The following is a 14,366-nucleotide window of genomic DNA, read 5'->3' on the forward strand; positions in this document are numbered from 1 at the left end:
GTCCCCTCGCTGTCGCTCTGACCTGCCTGAGCCATTGGGCTGCAGGGTCACGGAGAGAGCCACCTGAATGCGGGGTGAGAGGCTCAAATGGTGAGTGCGTGGGGCTGGCGCTGAGACTGGCTGGGGCTGGTTCGAACTGGCCGGACGGTAGTCTTCACCGTCCACTTCGTTTCGCGTGCCGGCCTCCTGTCCGGTGCTCGTGGGGCTCCCGGGTCCCAATTCGAGTCTCCGGCCCCCGACCGCGATGTGGAGTCTCGTGAGTTCCGACCGCGTCCTTGGCCTGTTGGATGTCTGGCTGAGGACGAGGCAACGTCCGGAGCGGGTGGTCGGGTTCTGGGGTCCTTCCCGGGACCTGACAGATGAAGTCAAGTCCACAGTTGGTCAGAGACACTCTATTGCAAATTCTGTTGTCAGAGCGCCGAGGCTCGGATCTCAGGGATGTGCCAGCGTCGCCAACCACACGGAAAAGTACTTTTCTGTGTGAGGAAGGCTCATTGACAGAATCAGAGGTCCTGTGGTCAGGGCATCCTCGGCCCAGGTCAGGGGGGACTTGTTCTGCCGCTCAGTGATCCTCAGTTTGGTAGTTGTAGTGGGGAGTAACCCAGAGTCAGGGGCATTTGGGAAGAGAAGCTTGGAGTAAAGTTTGGGTAAAAAAAATGGATGTTGATCTTAAAAATAACAATTACTTACTAGGAAAAATGGATTTATTGGGGAACAACAAAAAATTGCAATTAGGGACAGACGAGGTATAGCAAAAGCTATAAGCATGTCCAACAAACTTATGTATTGTGGAGAAAGGAGGGAATTGGGAGGGGTTGTATTGGTGTAATAAAATCCATGGAGAAAATGGAAAATTCAATTTTTCTCATTGGCTAGTTGCTGAGGTAGCCAGTTTCTTGAGAAGATGCAGTGCATGTACATGCTTTTCTGTTGGGTGCTGTAATTGATGATTCTTGTTTTCCATTTTTCTCTTGGGGTCCACAGTCCACATTTCTTCCTCTAATTGATGTCAAGTGGTACTGGATGAGGCTCTCCCTTCTGGCTCCACTCTTGATTCTTTTTAGGTAGTTTTCACTTTCTTAATTTTCACAGGAGCCATTGAGAACACTTGGTCAAGACTGTGGCATTGAAACAACCCTAACCTTCTAACAAGAGACCTTTATTCAAATGAGTTATTCCAGAGGGAGAAGGATCTGTTCCACCAGACACAGGGGGCCCTGCAGGAGAGAGGACACGTGACCCTAAGATCTGCAAGTGTCTCAAGAGCTGGGCAAGGAGAGTTTTCCTTTTACAGAGAGGAGTGACCAGAACCAGGAAGGGCCAGGCGTGATGCTTGGACCATAGATCCCTGAGGCCAGCCTGTCGCTGGGGATCTGTGTGCTGGCTGGGGTGAAGCAGGCCAAAGTTCAGGGAGAAGTCGAGGGGTTGAACCACAGTTTGGCCAACAAGCACCTGTTCTGCGTGGTCATTGGGGCAAGCAGGTCCCCTAATCACAATGAGGCGGAAATGGGGCTTTGGGGTTGGGGGGCAGTATCTGGCCTTGCCCTGAATAAACAAAGGGTCTCCATGTGAGTCTTTTCTGAATCAAGTGGGGCAGTTTCTTGCAGCTTCCAATTTTCCAGAACACCGAAGTGTGAGGGGTCCTTTCACCTTCCATATATGTTTCCAGGAGCACAGAGCTCACAGAGGGTTCAGCATTGTCCCCTGACATGGGGGAGCAGCCTCCTCTGGTCCAGCTCAGCACGAGTAACTTCCCTTCCTCCAGCTTCTGGTTTCAGCAGGTGTAGAATACTGAATTCTTCTTGCCTGGCTTCTCCTCAGTGACGGTGGTAACATCTCAGGTCTCTGCTCTTTCCTGAAGGCTCAGGTTCTCCTGGGTCTTTGGGACTTAACTAGAGATGCCTCTGGGGAGAAGGGAATGTTCTGTCCTCCATTAGAATTGCCGGAAATGCAGGCATTCCCACCCCTTCATGTGAAGTGGGTGGAGATGTGAATGAAAAAGATTCTTAAGAATCTTAGCAACTCTTCTGTGAAGGGTGTCTGGTGCTGGTCCACTTCTGTTAGTCAGTCAGCAGACACAGAAATTCTGGAAACAGTGACCTGTGCTATGGGGACTTGCTCACTTCTTTTTAGATGAGTCACAGCTTGTTGTTACGAGGAGTTAGTGAACTGAGGCCTGTCTTCTCAAAGGGATGAGCAGTAACCAGTTTCTTGAACCAGAAACCTGCCCTAAAATTTCCCTCCCCTGCGTTATCCAGGAACACAGGAGGAAGCAGCAATTTTGCAGATCCTCATTCACACACGGAGATGGGGCATCATGTCTCCTGTAAATGACCCAAAACCGGTGCATCCCCTGGGGTTGGGGACAAGCTGAGCCTGGGAACGAGGGGAAGGAAGGTGCCCTGGGGTCTTGCTGGTGCCCTTCCCCACATGCGTGGCCTTGAACCATAGAACCACCACAGAAGGAGCTGTTAATGGCAGGAGAGTGGGGGAGGGGATCTACCTGCAGAAGTGCTGGGGGTGATGTGTCCCCTAAGGCTGGCTGTTTCCTGACCTTTGCTTTGGGCCTCATCCAGGGAGTTGGTGGATTGTGAGGTGTGCGCCCTGAGTGAGTGTGATGGTCGGACATGGTAAAGTCTCCTTGGGTTCAACTGTTGCTGAGAGACGGTGGATGAACTTGAGGGTTTCCTCCTGGTGAAATTGAAGCTCAGAGGAGGGGGCTTTTTTTACCTCCATGGGAAAGCTCAGTCCCTCCCTCTGCCCTGGGGGCACCCCTTGATCCCCAGTTCACATAGCTTTGACCTTCTGACTTGGGGTCTCCTGTGCACCATGGGCAGCAGGCTGCTGATCTGAGCGACTCACACTTGGCTGCTCTTCCCTTTTGTTTCCTTGATAAGAGTCTTCTGCCCTGTGGCTCATTGTACAAGTATGTTAAGATATTTCTCTTCCATTATGTGAAGGTGTAGGGTTTTGTTTTTTTCAGATACACTTGCTTATGTGTGTGTACAGTTTTTTTTAAGAACTATTTACTTATTTTGGAGCTGTGCTGAGTCTTCATTGCTATGTTTGGGCTTTCTCTAGTTGCAGTGAGCAGAGGCTTCTCTTGTGGTTCCCAGACTCTAGAGTGCAGGCTCAGTCATTGTGGCTCACGGGTATAGTTGCCCCTCGGCTTGTGGGATCTTCCCAGACCAGGGATCAAACCCATGTCCCCTTCATTGGCAAATGGATTCTTAACCTCTGGACCACCAGGGAAGTCCTTTAAATCTATTGTTAATTTCCTATTGTATCCTCTTTTCCTTTCTTTCTGGGACTCCAGTGATACTAATGTTTTGTGTTTGTCCCACGGGTCTCTAAGACACTTGTCATTTATTTTTTGTCTATTTTCTCTCTGCTGTTCAGATTGTTGTTGTTGTTCAGTTGCTCGGTCATGTCCGACTCTTTGTGACCCCATGGACTGCAGCACACCAGGGTTCCCTGTCCTTCACCATCTCCTGGAGTTTGCTCAAACTCATGATTATTGAGTAGGTGATGCCATCCAACCATCTCATCCTCTGTCATCCCCTTCTCCTCCTGCCTTCAGTCTTTCCCAGCATCAGAGTCTTCCAGTGAGTCAACTCTTTGCATCAGGTGGCCAAAGTATTGGAGCTTCAGCTTTAGCATTAGTCCTTCCAATGGATATTCAGATTTGATTTCCTTTAGGATTGACTGGTTTGATCTCCTTACAGCCCAAGGGGACTCTCAAAAGCCTTCTCCAACACCACAGTCCAAAAGCATCTGTTCTTTGGCGCTAAACCTTATTTATGGTCCAACTCACATCTGTACATGACTACTGGGAAAACCTTAGCTTTGACTAGAAGGACTTTTGTTGGCAAAGTAATGTCTCTGCTTTTTAATACACTGTATAGGTTTGTTGTAGCTTTTCTCCCAAGGAGCAAGGGTCTTTTAATTTTGTGGTGGCAGTCACCATCTGCAGTGATTTTGGAGCCCAAGAAAATAAAGCCTGTCACTGTTTCCATTGTCTTCCTATCTATTTGCCATGAAGTGATGGGACCAGATGCCATGATCTTAGTTTTTTGAATGTTGTTTTAAGTCAGCTTTTTCATTTTCCTCTTTCATCTTCATTGAGAGGCTCTTTAGTTCCTCTTCACTTCCTGCTATAAGGGTGGTGTCATCTGCATATCTGAAGTTATTGATATTTCTCCCGGCAATCTTGATTCCAGCTTGTGCTTCATGCAGCCCGGCACTTGGTGTGATGTACTCTGTATGTAAGTTAAATAAAAGGGTGACAATATACAGCTTTTGACATACACCTTTCCCAATTTTGAACCAGTCTGTTGTTCCATGTCTGGTTCTGTTGCTTCTTGACCTGCATACAGGTTTCTCAGGAGGCAGGTAAGGTGGTCTGGTATTCCCATCTCTTTAAGAATTTTCCAGTTTGTTGTGATCCACACAATCAAAGGCTTTGGTGTAGTCAGTGAAACAGAAGTAGATGTGTTTTTGGAACTCTCTTGCTTTTTCTGTGATCCAGCAGATATTGGCAATTTGATCTCTGGTTCCTCTGCCTTTTCTAAATCCAGCTTGTATATCTGGAGGTTCTTGGTTCACATACTGTTGAAGCCAGCCTAGCTTAAAGGATTTTGAGCATGACCTTGCTAGCTTGTGAAATGAGTACAACTGTGCAGTAGTTTGAACATTCTTTGGCATTCCCTCCTTTGGGATTGGAATGAAAACTGACCTTCTCCAGTCCTGTGGCCCCTGTTGAGTTTTCCGAATTTGCTGGCATATTGAGTTCAGCACTTTAACAGCATCATCTTTTAGGATTTGAAATAGCTCAGCTGGAATCCATCACCTCCACTAGCTTTGTTTGTAGTGATGCTTCCTAAGGCCCACTTGACTTCACATTCCAGGATGTCTGGCTCTGGGTGAGTAATCACACCATTATGATTATCCGGGTCATTAAGATCTTTTTTGTATAGTTCTTCTGTGTATTCTTGGCTCCTCTTCTTAATATCTTCTGCTTCTGTTAGGTCTGTACCGTTTCTGTCCTTAATGGTGCCCATCTTTGCATGAAATATTCTTTGGTATCTCTTTTTCTTGAAGAGATCTCTAGTCTTTCCCATTCTGTTGTTTTCCTCTGTTTCTTTGCATTGTTCACTTAGGAAGACTTTCTCCTTGCTATTCTTTGGTACTCTGCATTCTGATGGGTATATCTTTTCTTTTCTTCTTTGCCTTTCGCTGCTCTTTTCTCAGCTGTTTCTAAGGCCTCCTAAGACAACCATGCTGCCTCTTTGCCTTTCTTTTTCTTGGGGATGGTTTTGATCACTGCCTCCTGTACTGTGTTATCCTTAGTTCTTCAGGTACTCTATCATATTTAATCCCTTAAATCAGATTGGTTGAATTCTGATGTCCTACCTTCAAGTTGATTGATTCTTTTCTCTGTCATATTCATGCTGAATTTTAAACCATCCAGTTTTTTAGTTCAGTTACTGTATTTCAGTTCTAAATTTTCCATTTGGTTCTTCTTTGTAGCTTTTATTTCTTTGCTGAGACTTTCAATTTTTTATTTGTTTCAAGTGTGTTTGTAATTACTCATTGAAGTATTTTCTATAGCTTTAAAATCCTTGCCAGATAATTCCCTGTGTGATTTTGCTGTTGGTGTCTGTTGGTTGTATTTGAGGTGTAGGTTTTTATTCATTGGTTGGTTGATAGCACCTCCCAGCAGTCAGCCCCCTGGATGACGATTGTCCTGATCTTTTTATTCTTTGCAGCTTTGCGGGTGTCCCTCATCATCAGCCGTGTTTTATTTGGTTTTGCTTCTGCTGCATTTGTAGTAAGTGAAGGTGACCAGTTCCACACCAGTAGCGGCACACAGAAGGCTTATCTGTGGTTCTCAGTCCGTTTGTTTCAAACGTGCTCATGTCAGAGGAAGGGCTTCCCCATTTAACTCCTCCATCCAGTCCTCGTGGGGCTTGGGTTGTCTCACATTTAAAAAAAAAAAAAACTTATTTGGCAGCTCATGGGGTCTTTAGTTGCAGCATGTGAACTCCTAGTTGCGGTACATGGGACCTAGTTCCCTGACCAGGGCTCGAACCCAGGTCCCCTGCATTGGGAGCATGGAGTTTTAGCCACTACCCCACCAGGGAAGTCCCTCACATTTATTTTTGATTTGTCAGCAGTGCTGTTATTCTCCTTTTTGTCTCCCAACTCTAAGTGCAAGGTATAAATATTTTATATCTAGGAGAAAAATTGGGATTGTAGATTATGGATAAGTTAGAAATACTAGGAAGTGCAGAGGGGTGACTGGAGTTGAGTGTTTATTCCATGCCATTCCTAGTACTTGGAGAATCCAACTTAATTTCGTTCATCTTTTGTGTCCATTTGTGTGAAATGGGGTCTGCTTGTGATTGTAAATTGGTTTTTACTGATAACCATTGGTGGTGAGCATTTATTTCAATGGGTAATTCATCTTCTGTGAAATAGTTTCCTCACCTTGAACTCATTTGTATGTCTACTGATTTCTTATGTTTTATTTACATACTGTGGACATTCATCTTTTTTCATTTCTAGGTATGGCAAATATGTTCTCCTAGATTGTGAGTTATCATTTCTTTCGATTTTGTACTTTTTAAAATTCATTGTTAATTGGAGAATAATTGCTTTACAATGTTGTGTTGCTTTCTGCCTTACAAGAAAGTGGATCAGCCATAAATATACATATATTCCCTCCCTCTTGAACCTCCCTCCCAGCCCGACCCCAATTCTGGGTAATTCTTAACTTTAATAGACTTGGATTGAATTTATCCATCTCGTCCTTTGTAGCTTACTCTTTTTTCCATATATAAGAAAACTCATCCTACGCTCAAGTCATAAATGTGTTTCCCTGTAGTGTCTCACAGAGTGTCCTACTTTGTTCTTTCACAGTTAAGTCCACAGTGAATTGGTTATTGCACATGTAGTCATAAGAGAAAAGATTTCTTACTCCCCTGGAGATAGCCAGTGGCTGCTGCCCCATGTATCAGTAGCCCCATCCCAGCAGCACGTGTCCTGGCATAGATCCAGCTGGGCCTGTTTCTGTGCATTGTGATTTTTTCCATAGGTATATCTATTCATCCCTCTGTTAATGCCATCCTGTCATAATCGCTATAGTTTAAAATGTTTTAATGTGCATTAGGAAACATCCCACCACCTTACTCCATAGAAAATCTTGGTTGTCTTTAGAAATTCGTCTTTTATTTCAGTTTTTAGAAGTGGTTTTTAAGTCAAACAAAGCAGAACAAACCAATCCTAAGAGAAACCTTGTTGTGCACTGGAATGGTACCTTCATAAAATTCTTAAATGTTTGGGAGAAGGTGACATCATAGTCTCTCTGTGGATATGGCTCATCTCTCCGTTTCTTTCTTTCTACTATTGTCATTAAATGTTTTGGAATTTATCCACTAAAACATTTTTATAGACATAATTGAGAAAGAAAACTAGTATTAGTAACAATCAGTTTTTAGTTTTAATTAAAAAAAATTTTTTCCCCCTGTGGCATGAGTCTAGCCCTGTTGTTTTAGGTTATTACCCCAGTGCCATTTTGACAGTCGCTAGCCTTCTACCCATTACACTACCAGTGGTAGCCCTGATGCAGTGCTGGGTGGGGTAAGGAGGGGGCCAAGTGAGACTGAGATGTGGGGAAGGCAAGGGTGTCTGGGCTGGGTGGCATTGAGAGAATGGGCTGGATGGCTCATGCTGGGACTCTCACTCATTTGGGGAGCTCATGGGGCAGTGGGGAGGGCTGCCTGGGATGGAGGTGCCAAGTAGGGCACATGGATGTCGGGGGGACACTTGGGCTGAGGGCCAGATGGCAGCCTTCTGCTCCTGGGACACACATACACTCAGACACCACTCTCAGATGAACACTTGGACACACATACCAATACCCTTCTTAACCTGCACCCTGCCCCCAGCTCTCTGTCTCTCACCCTGCTCTCCTTTTCTATCCCATTTATCCAGCATAGCCAGATAACATTTATAGTGTTGTTTATGGTCTGTCTTCCTGCCGGAAGGCAAGCTCCAGGAAGGCAGGGTGCTTGGCCTGCCTTGTCCACTTCTATATGTCCAGCTCCTTAGGCTTAAGTGCTCAGTAGGTAAGAACCTGGTGGCTCAGGTGGTAAAGAATCTGTTTGCAATGCAGGAGAATTGGGTTTGATTCCTGGGTCAGGAAGATTCCTTGGAGAAGGGAATGGCAACCCACTCCAGTATTCATGCATGGAGAATTCCACGGGTAGGGGAGTCTGGCGGGCTACATTCCATGGAGTTGCAAAGAATCAAACACCACTGAGCACAGATGCATGCAGATAAGAACTGAGCGAACAAGTGAACCCTGCAAATCACAATCAGGTGTGTGCCACCTGATGCCTACACAAACACGCCCAGTGGCCCACAATACTGCCACAGATGTTCTCAAACACTGATGTTCTCAGTCAAATGCATGCAGGTGCTTGCTCACCCCCAGACCCACATATCCATGCAACACACAGGTACACGGACCTTGCTGCCACTCAGAGGTTCTTTCAGATTCACACCCAGCTGTCCAGGTTCCAAGGCTTGTACTCCTGCAGACACACACCAACATGTCCCTGCTCCCCACCCTCTCAGCTTTTAAAAGTTGATTATATTTTTAAAGGATCTGTTTAAACATTTACATTTCATTTGCTTGTTTCGCTTGATCAAAATACATTGAGATTTGTTTTTGTGAGTTTGCAGTCTGCAATGATATGATACTGCCAGTGGGCATTTGTGAATTCTGATAATGTTTTTAAAGTTCATTGATTTTTTTGCTATGGATCAGTATTTCCTTCCTCTTGTTGCCAGTAATATTCCATTGTGAGATTAGACTGAATGTGTTTATCCAAGTCAGTTGATGACCTTCTGAGTTATTCCCACATTTTGGCTGTCACAACTCATGTTTGTGGGTGTCTGTGTGTATTCGTTTTTGGGTTGGTGTTTTCCTTTTGCCTCTCTTGGGTAGTTAGATAGCTAGAGTGCAATTGCTGTTATATGGTGCTGTGTTAATAATCTTCAGGATTTGCTGGACTGTTTTCAAAGTGGCTTCGCTATTTTACCTTCTCTCCAGCAGTGGTTGAGGGTTCCAAGTTCCTCACATCCTCACCAACACTTGCTTGTCTGTCTTACAGCTCTCCTAGTGGGTATGAAGAAGTATCTGTGGTTTTTATTTGCATTTCCTTGATGACTAATGTCCCTTTTTTTTTTTCCTTTGGCCACACTGCACAGCTTGTGGGATCTTAGTTTCCTGACTAGGGAGCCAACTGGGCAACCAGGCAGTGAAAGCGCTGAGTCCTAACCCTAGGACCGCTAACAAACTCCCAAGTAGTCCACATTTTCAGGAGTTTGATTAGCAAACCCCAGTTGCAGCCCAAGGTGAGGTAGCCTTGTGTTTGTAGCTGATATAGTAGGAATTTTATCATTTAGATTTCCAGAATATATCTTTGATTAAAATTCTAATTTATAAAAATAATCATTTGCTTTGTATTTCAGGGGTGTGGCGTCAGCCTATGTTGTCCTAAAGACAATAATTAGGTGGTTTTTTTTTCTTTCTGTTCAAGTTACCTTCAACTCTGTTGCCATCAGATCTTCTGCAGCTCTTCTTTGTGGGGCATCTTCCTTGTACTCTGGGCACTTGGTTATTTATCAGACAGACCCTGCTGGCTTGACCAATCCCTCAGGAGCCAGGCCTTCTCTTAACCCGACATTAACTCCACGGGTGTCCCAGGCCCTGGACCCTGACCTGTGTCTGTGCCCTTGGTGTCCACTTCATCCTGGCAGAGCGTTGTGTGTATGTTTCTGTCAGATGTGAGGGGACCAGACCAGGCTTTTATATGCTGTTTCAGTCAAATTGAAAGTTGTTCAGATGCAGCGGTCCTGGAAAATCTGTCCACAACCTCCTGACAGTATGCTCCTATTCTTGGAGAATCAAGGAAATAACTTACAAGCAGGCCCCATATCCATTTCCAAGTCATCTGAATAATGATTTCATTTTCAGTACTTGTCCAGCCTCATGATCTGCTCTGTTTCATTAAAAACAGTTCTTTTTCATTATGTGTGTGTTTATCAGTTACACTTTGCTTCAGTGTCCAGCACTCACCATCACTGAGGAACCTGCATTAGATTTGCTGGCATGTGATCACTGCCTGCAAGAGTATGAGCTCAGGAGTCCTAGGAACTGAGTCCAGTTCCCGCTTGTTGGCCTCCCCATCCTTCCCACTTGGGGGTGAAGGAGGAGTCTCGCTGACACAGAACATGTGGCTGTTTCAGGACTCAGTGGTCTTTGAAGACGTGGCTGTGAACTTCACCCTGGAGGAGTGGGAACTGTTGGACCCTGCTCAGAGGAAGCTCTACAGAGATGTGATGCTGGAGACCTGCAGGAACCTGGCCACTGTGGGTGAGGACGGCTTCCTCCCTGCACTAAGTCTTTAGCGAACAATTACTTCTTACAATGTCCTTTCTTATGAGTGATGAGGATGGGAGTATTTTGAAAAAAATGGCAAACATGGTCCCCACCTTTTTAAAACCTACCTAAAGTAGATAGCTTTTCCATGACAGTGTTACTATACTGAATTGATTTTTATTACTCTTGATCAGAATCCTGAGGCTCCCTAATTTCACAACTGTGAGCATGGTCTCCATTGTCACCTTGGGCCAATGAGAGAAGCATAATGGATTTCACCCTGTGAAAATTATTCTGTGATCAGTACACATTTGAGATGATCTTGCTGCAGTTAAACCTACACTTAACCTGTCCTCCACCCTCCCCATGAGGAGCATTCTCTAGGAGCATTTTGGCAGCTGCACTCTGTCCCACCTCCCAGGGGAGCTGGGTCCATAGACTTCATCCAGGGCCTCTGTACCTGTGATCACCAGGGAGCACACCTGCTCGGGAGGAGCATGCTCTGGGTCAGGGAGGGATATTTGGATGTACCCGTTAGGAGCACAACTCAGGTCTCTGAGAAGGTGATAGGTGTCATTAACTTGGCTTCCTTCTTGGAGTTTTCATCCATTCTTGTTCACTTGAAGTCTTTTTGGAGCTCCTCTGACAAAGGGATCATTTGGGAAAGTGCATTTTGCCCAGTTCCTTTCTACTTTACTTCTGTGAGGTACTTATTAGTGAACAGACTGCCATTTTGACTCATTTTCCCTATGATGGCCATCACTCTCTCCTTGGGTTCAGTTAATATATTAATATAGCTCACAGAACTCAGAGAAACATGCTTCTTACTAGATCACAGGTTCATTATTAAAGGATATAATTCAGGAACAGCTAGATGTAAGAAATGCTCTAGATTTGAAAAGGAGTTTCCCTGCTTCTCCAGGTGCCAGTCTCACCATATCTCTATGTGTTCACCAACCCAGAAGCTCTCCAAACCTTTTTTTCATACCTTCATTACATAGGCATGGTTGATGAAGTCACCAGCCATTGCCAGTTGATTTGATCTCTAGCTGCTCCCCCACCCCCAGAGGTTTTGGGGGTGTTGAGGGATATGGGTGGGACTGAAAGTTTCAAGTATTTAATCACGTGGTTATCTTTATTGGCAATTAGTCCCCATACTCAGGTTCTTTGCAACACTTTCTTTCATTAATATAAACTCAATTGGGATGGAAAAGGCTTGTTATGAATCATAGGAAACCTATTTCACCTTTCTTATCCTGAAGCATTTTCTGGAAATGAGCACAAGAGACCACATATTATTCTGTTGTTTGTATTGCTCAGGAAATTCCAAGGGTTTTGAGATCCCTGAGCAGGAAACTGTGAATAAGGACCCAGTTTGAAAAGTACATGTTGGTCATCTCAGTAACCAAATATGTGTGTGTGTGTGTGTGTGTGTGTCTGATAGATCACAATATCACACATCTCCTTTCTTCCTTTATACAATTATTTTACATTTTTGAATGAGTCTATGGAAAGAAATCTAGATATGGTCTCTTTCCTTTCCCCCACCATTTCTTTCCCAATGATTTAATTATGCTTCCAATTATTGCAGGTTCTTGCCCTCAAGTTAAGGTCAGTGTATCAAGTCCTCAGTGGGATATCTTGGAGACTGGACTATGCATTGAACGGGAAGTTGTAAGATTGACAAGAAATGATTCTAGGTCTGTTTTGGGAGAAAACTGGGCATTTCATAACCTGCGAGATCAGCATCTAACTCAGGAGAGGCGTGTGAGGTGAGTGGCACTCCCACAGGGAGAAGGGGGATGAGGGATCTCAGCAGAGTGTTAGACTCATGTGATGGTAAAGAAAGGTGTAAACTTAGCTAAACAATTGTAAAGTTAGCTAATAAACAATTGTGTACTCAGAAATTTTACAAACAATACTTTTATAAGTGTGCTATAGATACTGAGCATCAGAAACTTAATTCAGTAGGAAATGATGATTAGAAAACCTCATGTAAAAAACACTGAAAGTTATGGCTGTCTTTGAGCCCTCAGCCAGAGCATTAACCTTTGTTGCACTTCGTCATGTTGCAGAGAGTGCTGAAAACATGCCCATTCATTGAAAATCACAGATATATAGTCAAAATAATAATGAATAACCATAAACAAATCATTAATCCCTAATAATTCACTTCCTGTTTTGACCAGAAATCATTTGGTGGAAAGTCTCTGTGAAGGTAAAGAAGATCATCAATCTCTAAAAACGCCGAACAGGATTATAGATCTTACTGTGCATGAGAGTTATCAGACTAAAATTCAGCCTCATCAATGCATTACATGTGGAAAAGCCTTCAGGGATCATTCTTTGAAGAAGAATCAGCAAAAGTCCCACATTGGGCAAAAACCTTATACATGTGAGGAATGTGGACAAACCTGCAGTTGTGTCTTGTGCCTCAGCCCTGCTGGGGAAACAGACTTTGTAGAGAAACCTGATAAATGTCAAGATGATGGGCGAGCATCTAAGAGATCTGTGAAGAGTCACAGTAGTAAACATTCCTTAGACTGTAAAAAATCTGGAAAAGCTCTCACTTTTCAGGGACATAAGAGAGGTCAATATGGCCAGAAAATCTATGTGTGTGATGTGTGTGGGAAATCTTTCAGTTATTATTGCCAACTTAAACGGCACGTGAGAACTCACACTGGAGAGAAACCCTATAAGTGCAAAGAATGTGGGAAAGCTTTTACTGGCATCTCACACTTCCGAGAACATGTCCGAATGCACACTGGAGAGAAGCCCTATGAGTGTAAGCAGTGTGGCAAGGCTTTCAGCTGGTGCACTTACCTTCGGGAACACATGCGAACACACAGTGGAGAAAAGCCCTATGAATGTAAGCAGTGTGGCAAAGCTTTTCCCTATCTCAAATCCCTGCAAGGACACGTGAGGATACACACAGGAGAGAAGCCTTATGTGTGTAATGATTGTGGGAAATCCTACAGTTGTCCTAAGTACTTCAGAAAACACGTGAAAACACACAGTGGAGTAAAACCCTATGAATGTACAGAATGCAGGAAAGCATTCATCACTTCTTCGTCCCTTCGAGAACACATGAAAACACACAGTGAAGAGAAGCCTTATCAGTGCCAGCAGTGTGGGAAAGCCTTCAGGTATCCAAGATCTTTGCAAGGACACATGATAACTCACAGTGAAGAGAAACCGTACGAATGTCAGCAGTGTGAAAAAGCCTACAGGTGTCTCATATCCCTGCAGAGACACATGAAGACACATACTGGCGAGAAATTCTGAGTACAAAGATTGGTGGGAAAGCCTTCTCCCTTAAAACCTTATAAATGAAGCAGTCAAGGGGGAGAAACATTATGAATGGAAAGAATGCAGGGAAAGCCTTCAGCACTTCATTTATTTTGTACTTGAAAACTCAGGGTAGGATGAATTTTTTTAATGGAAATAAATATAGTTTTTCCTTAAAAGTGCCTCATCCTGAATAGGGATCCCAGTGTGTTAATTTCTAGTTCATGTTGCTGATCTGAACACTTAAGATAGTAATCATCCCTCTATGTTCTCATCATCTTTACTACTTGTGTTTTGTTACCTTGGACATTAAATACACAATTATATACTACATGTCTCAATGTCATTACAATAGACCCAGAATGAAAGGTGTTTTTTTTTTTTTGATTTGTGTTTTTTTTAATGTGGTATCAGTTTAGAAGAAAATATTTTTGATCTTTACTTTGCCAAATGTTCATAGTATGTGATCATAATATGATCATAATATCGTTGAAAAGTCTTTTCTCATCCACTGTTATAGGTACTGGAATTTCCTGACTCAGTATTTACCCTCCTCTGGAGTCTTTATACTGAAAGGTATATCTTCCATGTTTCTTTTTGGCTGCTGCTGCTGCTTCTGCTAAGTTGC

The 14,366-nt window shown here is 43.9% G+C and overlaps 1 protein-coding gene across 2 annotated transcripts in view; it reads left to right on the forward strand.

Moving 5' to 3' along the window:
* ZNF77 (zinc finger protein 77) overlaps positions 1 to 14,066 on the forward strand; it is a 17,469-nt gene extending 3,403 nt beyond the window's left edge. Inside the window, exons 1-4 of one of the 2 annotated variants that reach the window (XM_010863633.1) lie at positions 5 to 90; positions 10,318 to 10,444; positions 12,042 to 12,222; positions 12,640 to 14,066. In XM_010863633.1, the coding sequence (XP_010861935.1) occupies positions 88 to 90; positions 10,318 to 10,444; positions 12,042 to 12,222; positions 12,640 to 13,735 (1,407 nt within the window). In that variant the 5' untranslated portion in view covers positions 5 to 87 and the 3' untranslated portion in view covers positions 13,736 to 14,066. Of the gene's footprint in view, positions 1 to 4; positions 91 to 10,317; positions 10,445 to 12,041; positions 12,223 to 12,639 lie in introns of those variants that run through there. The other variant, XM_010863634.1, reaches the window with a different exon arrangement.
* Positions 14,067 to 14,366: the final 300 nt, after the last annotated feature.

The sequence above is a fragment of the Bison bison genome, unplaced genomic scaffold (genome assembly GCF_000754665.1).
Source record: "Bison bison bison isolate TAMUID 2011002044 unplaced genomic scaffold, Bison_UMD1.0 scf7180017864492, whole genome shotgun sequence".
Classification (NCBI taxonomy): Eukaryota; Metazoa; Chordata; class Mammalia; order Artiodactyla; family Bovidae; genus Bison; species Bison bison.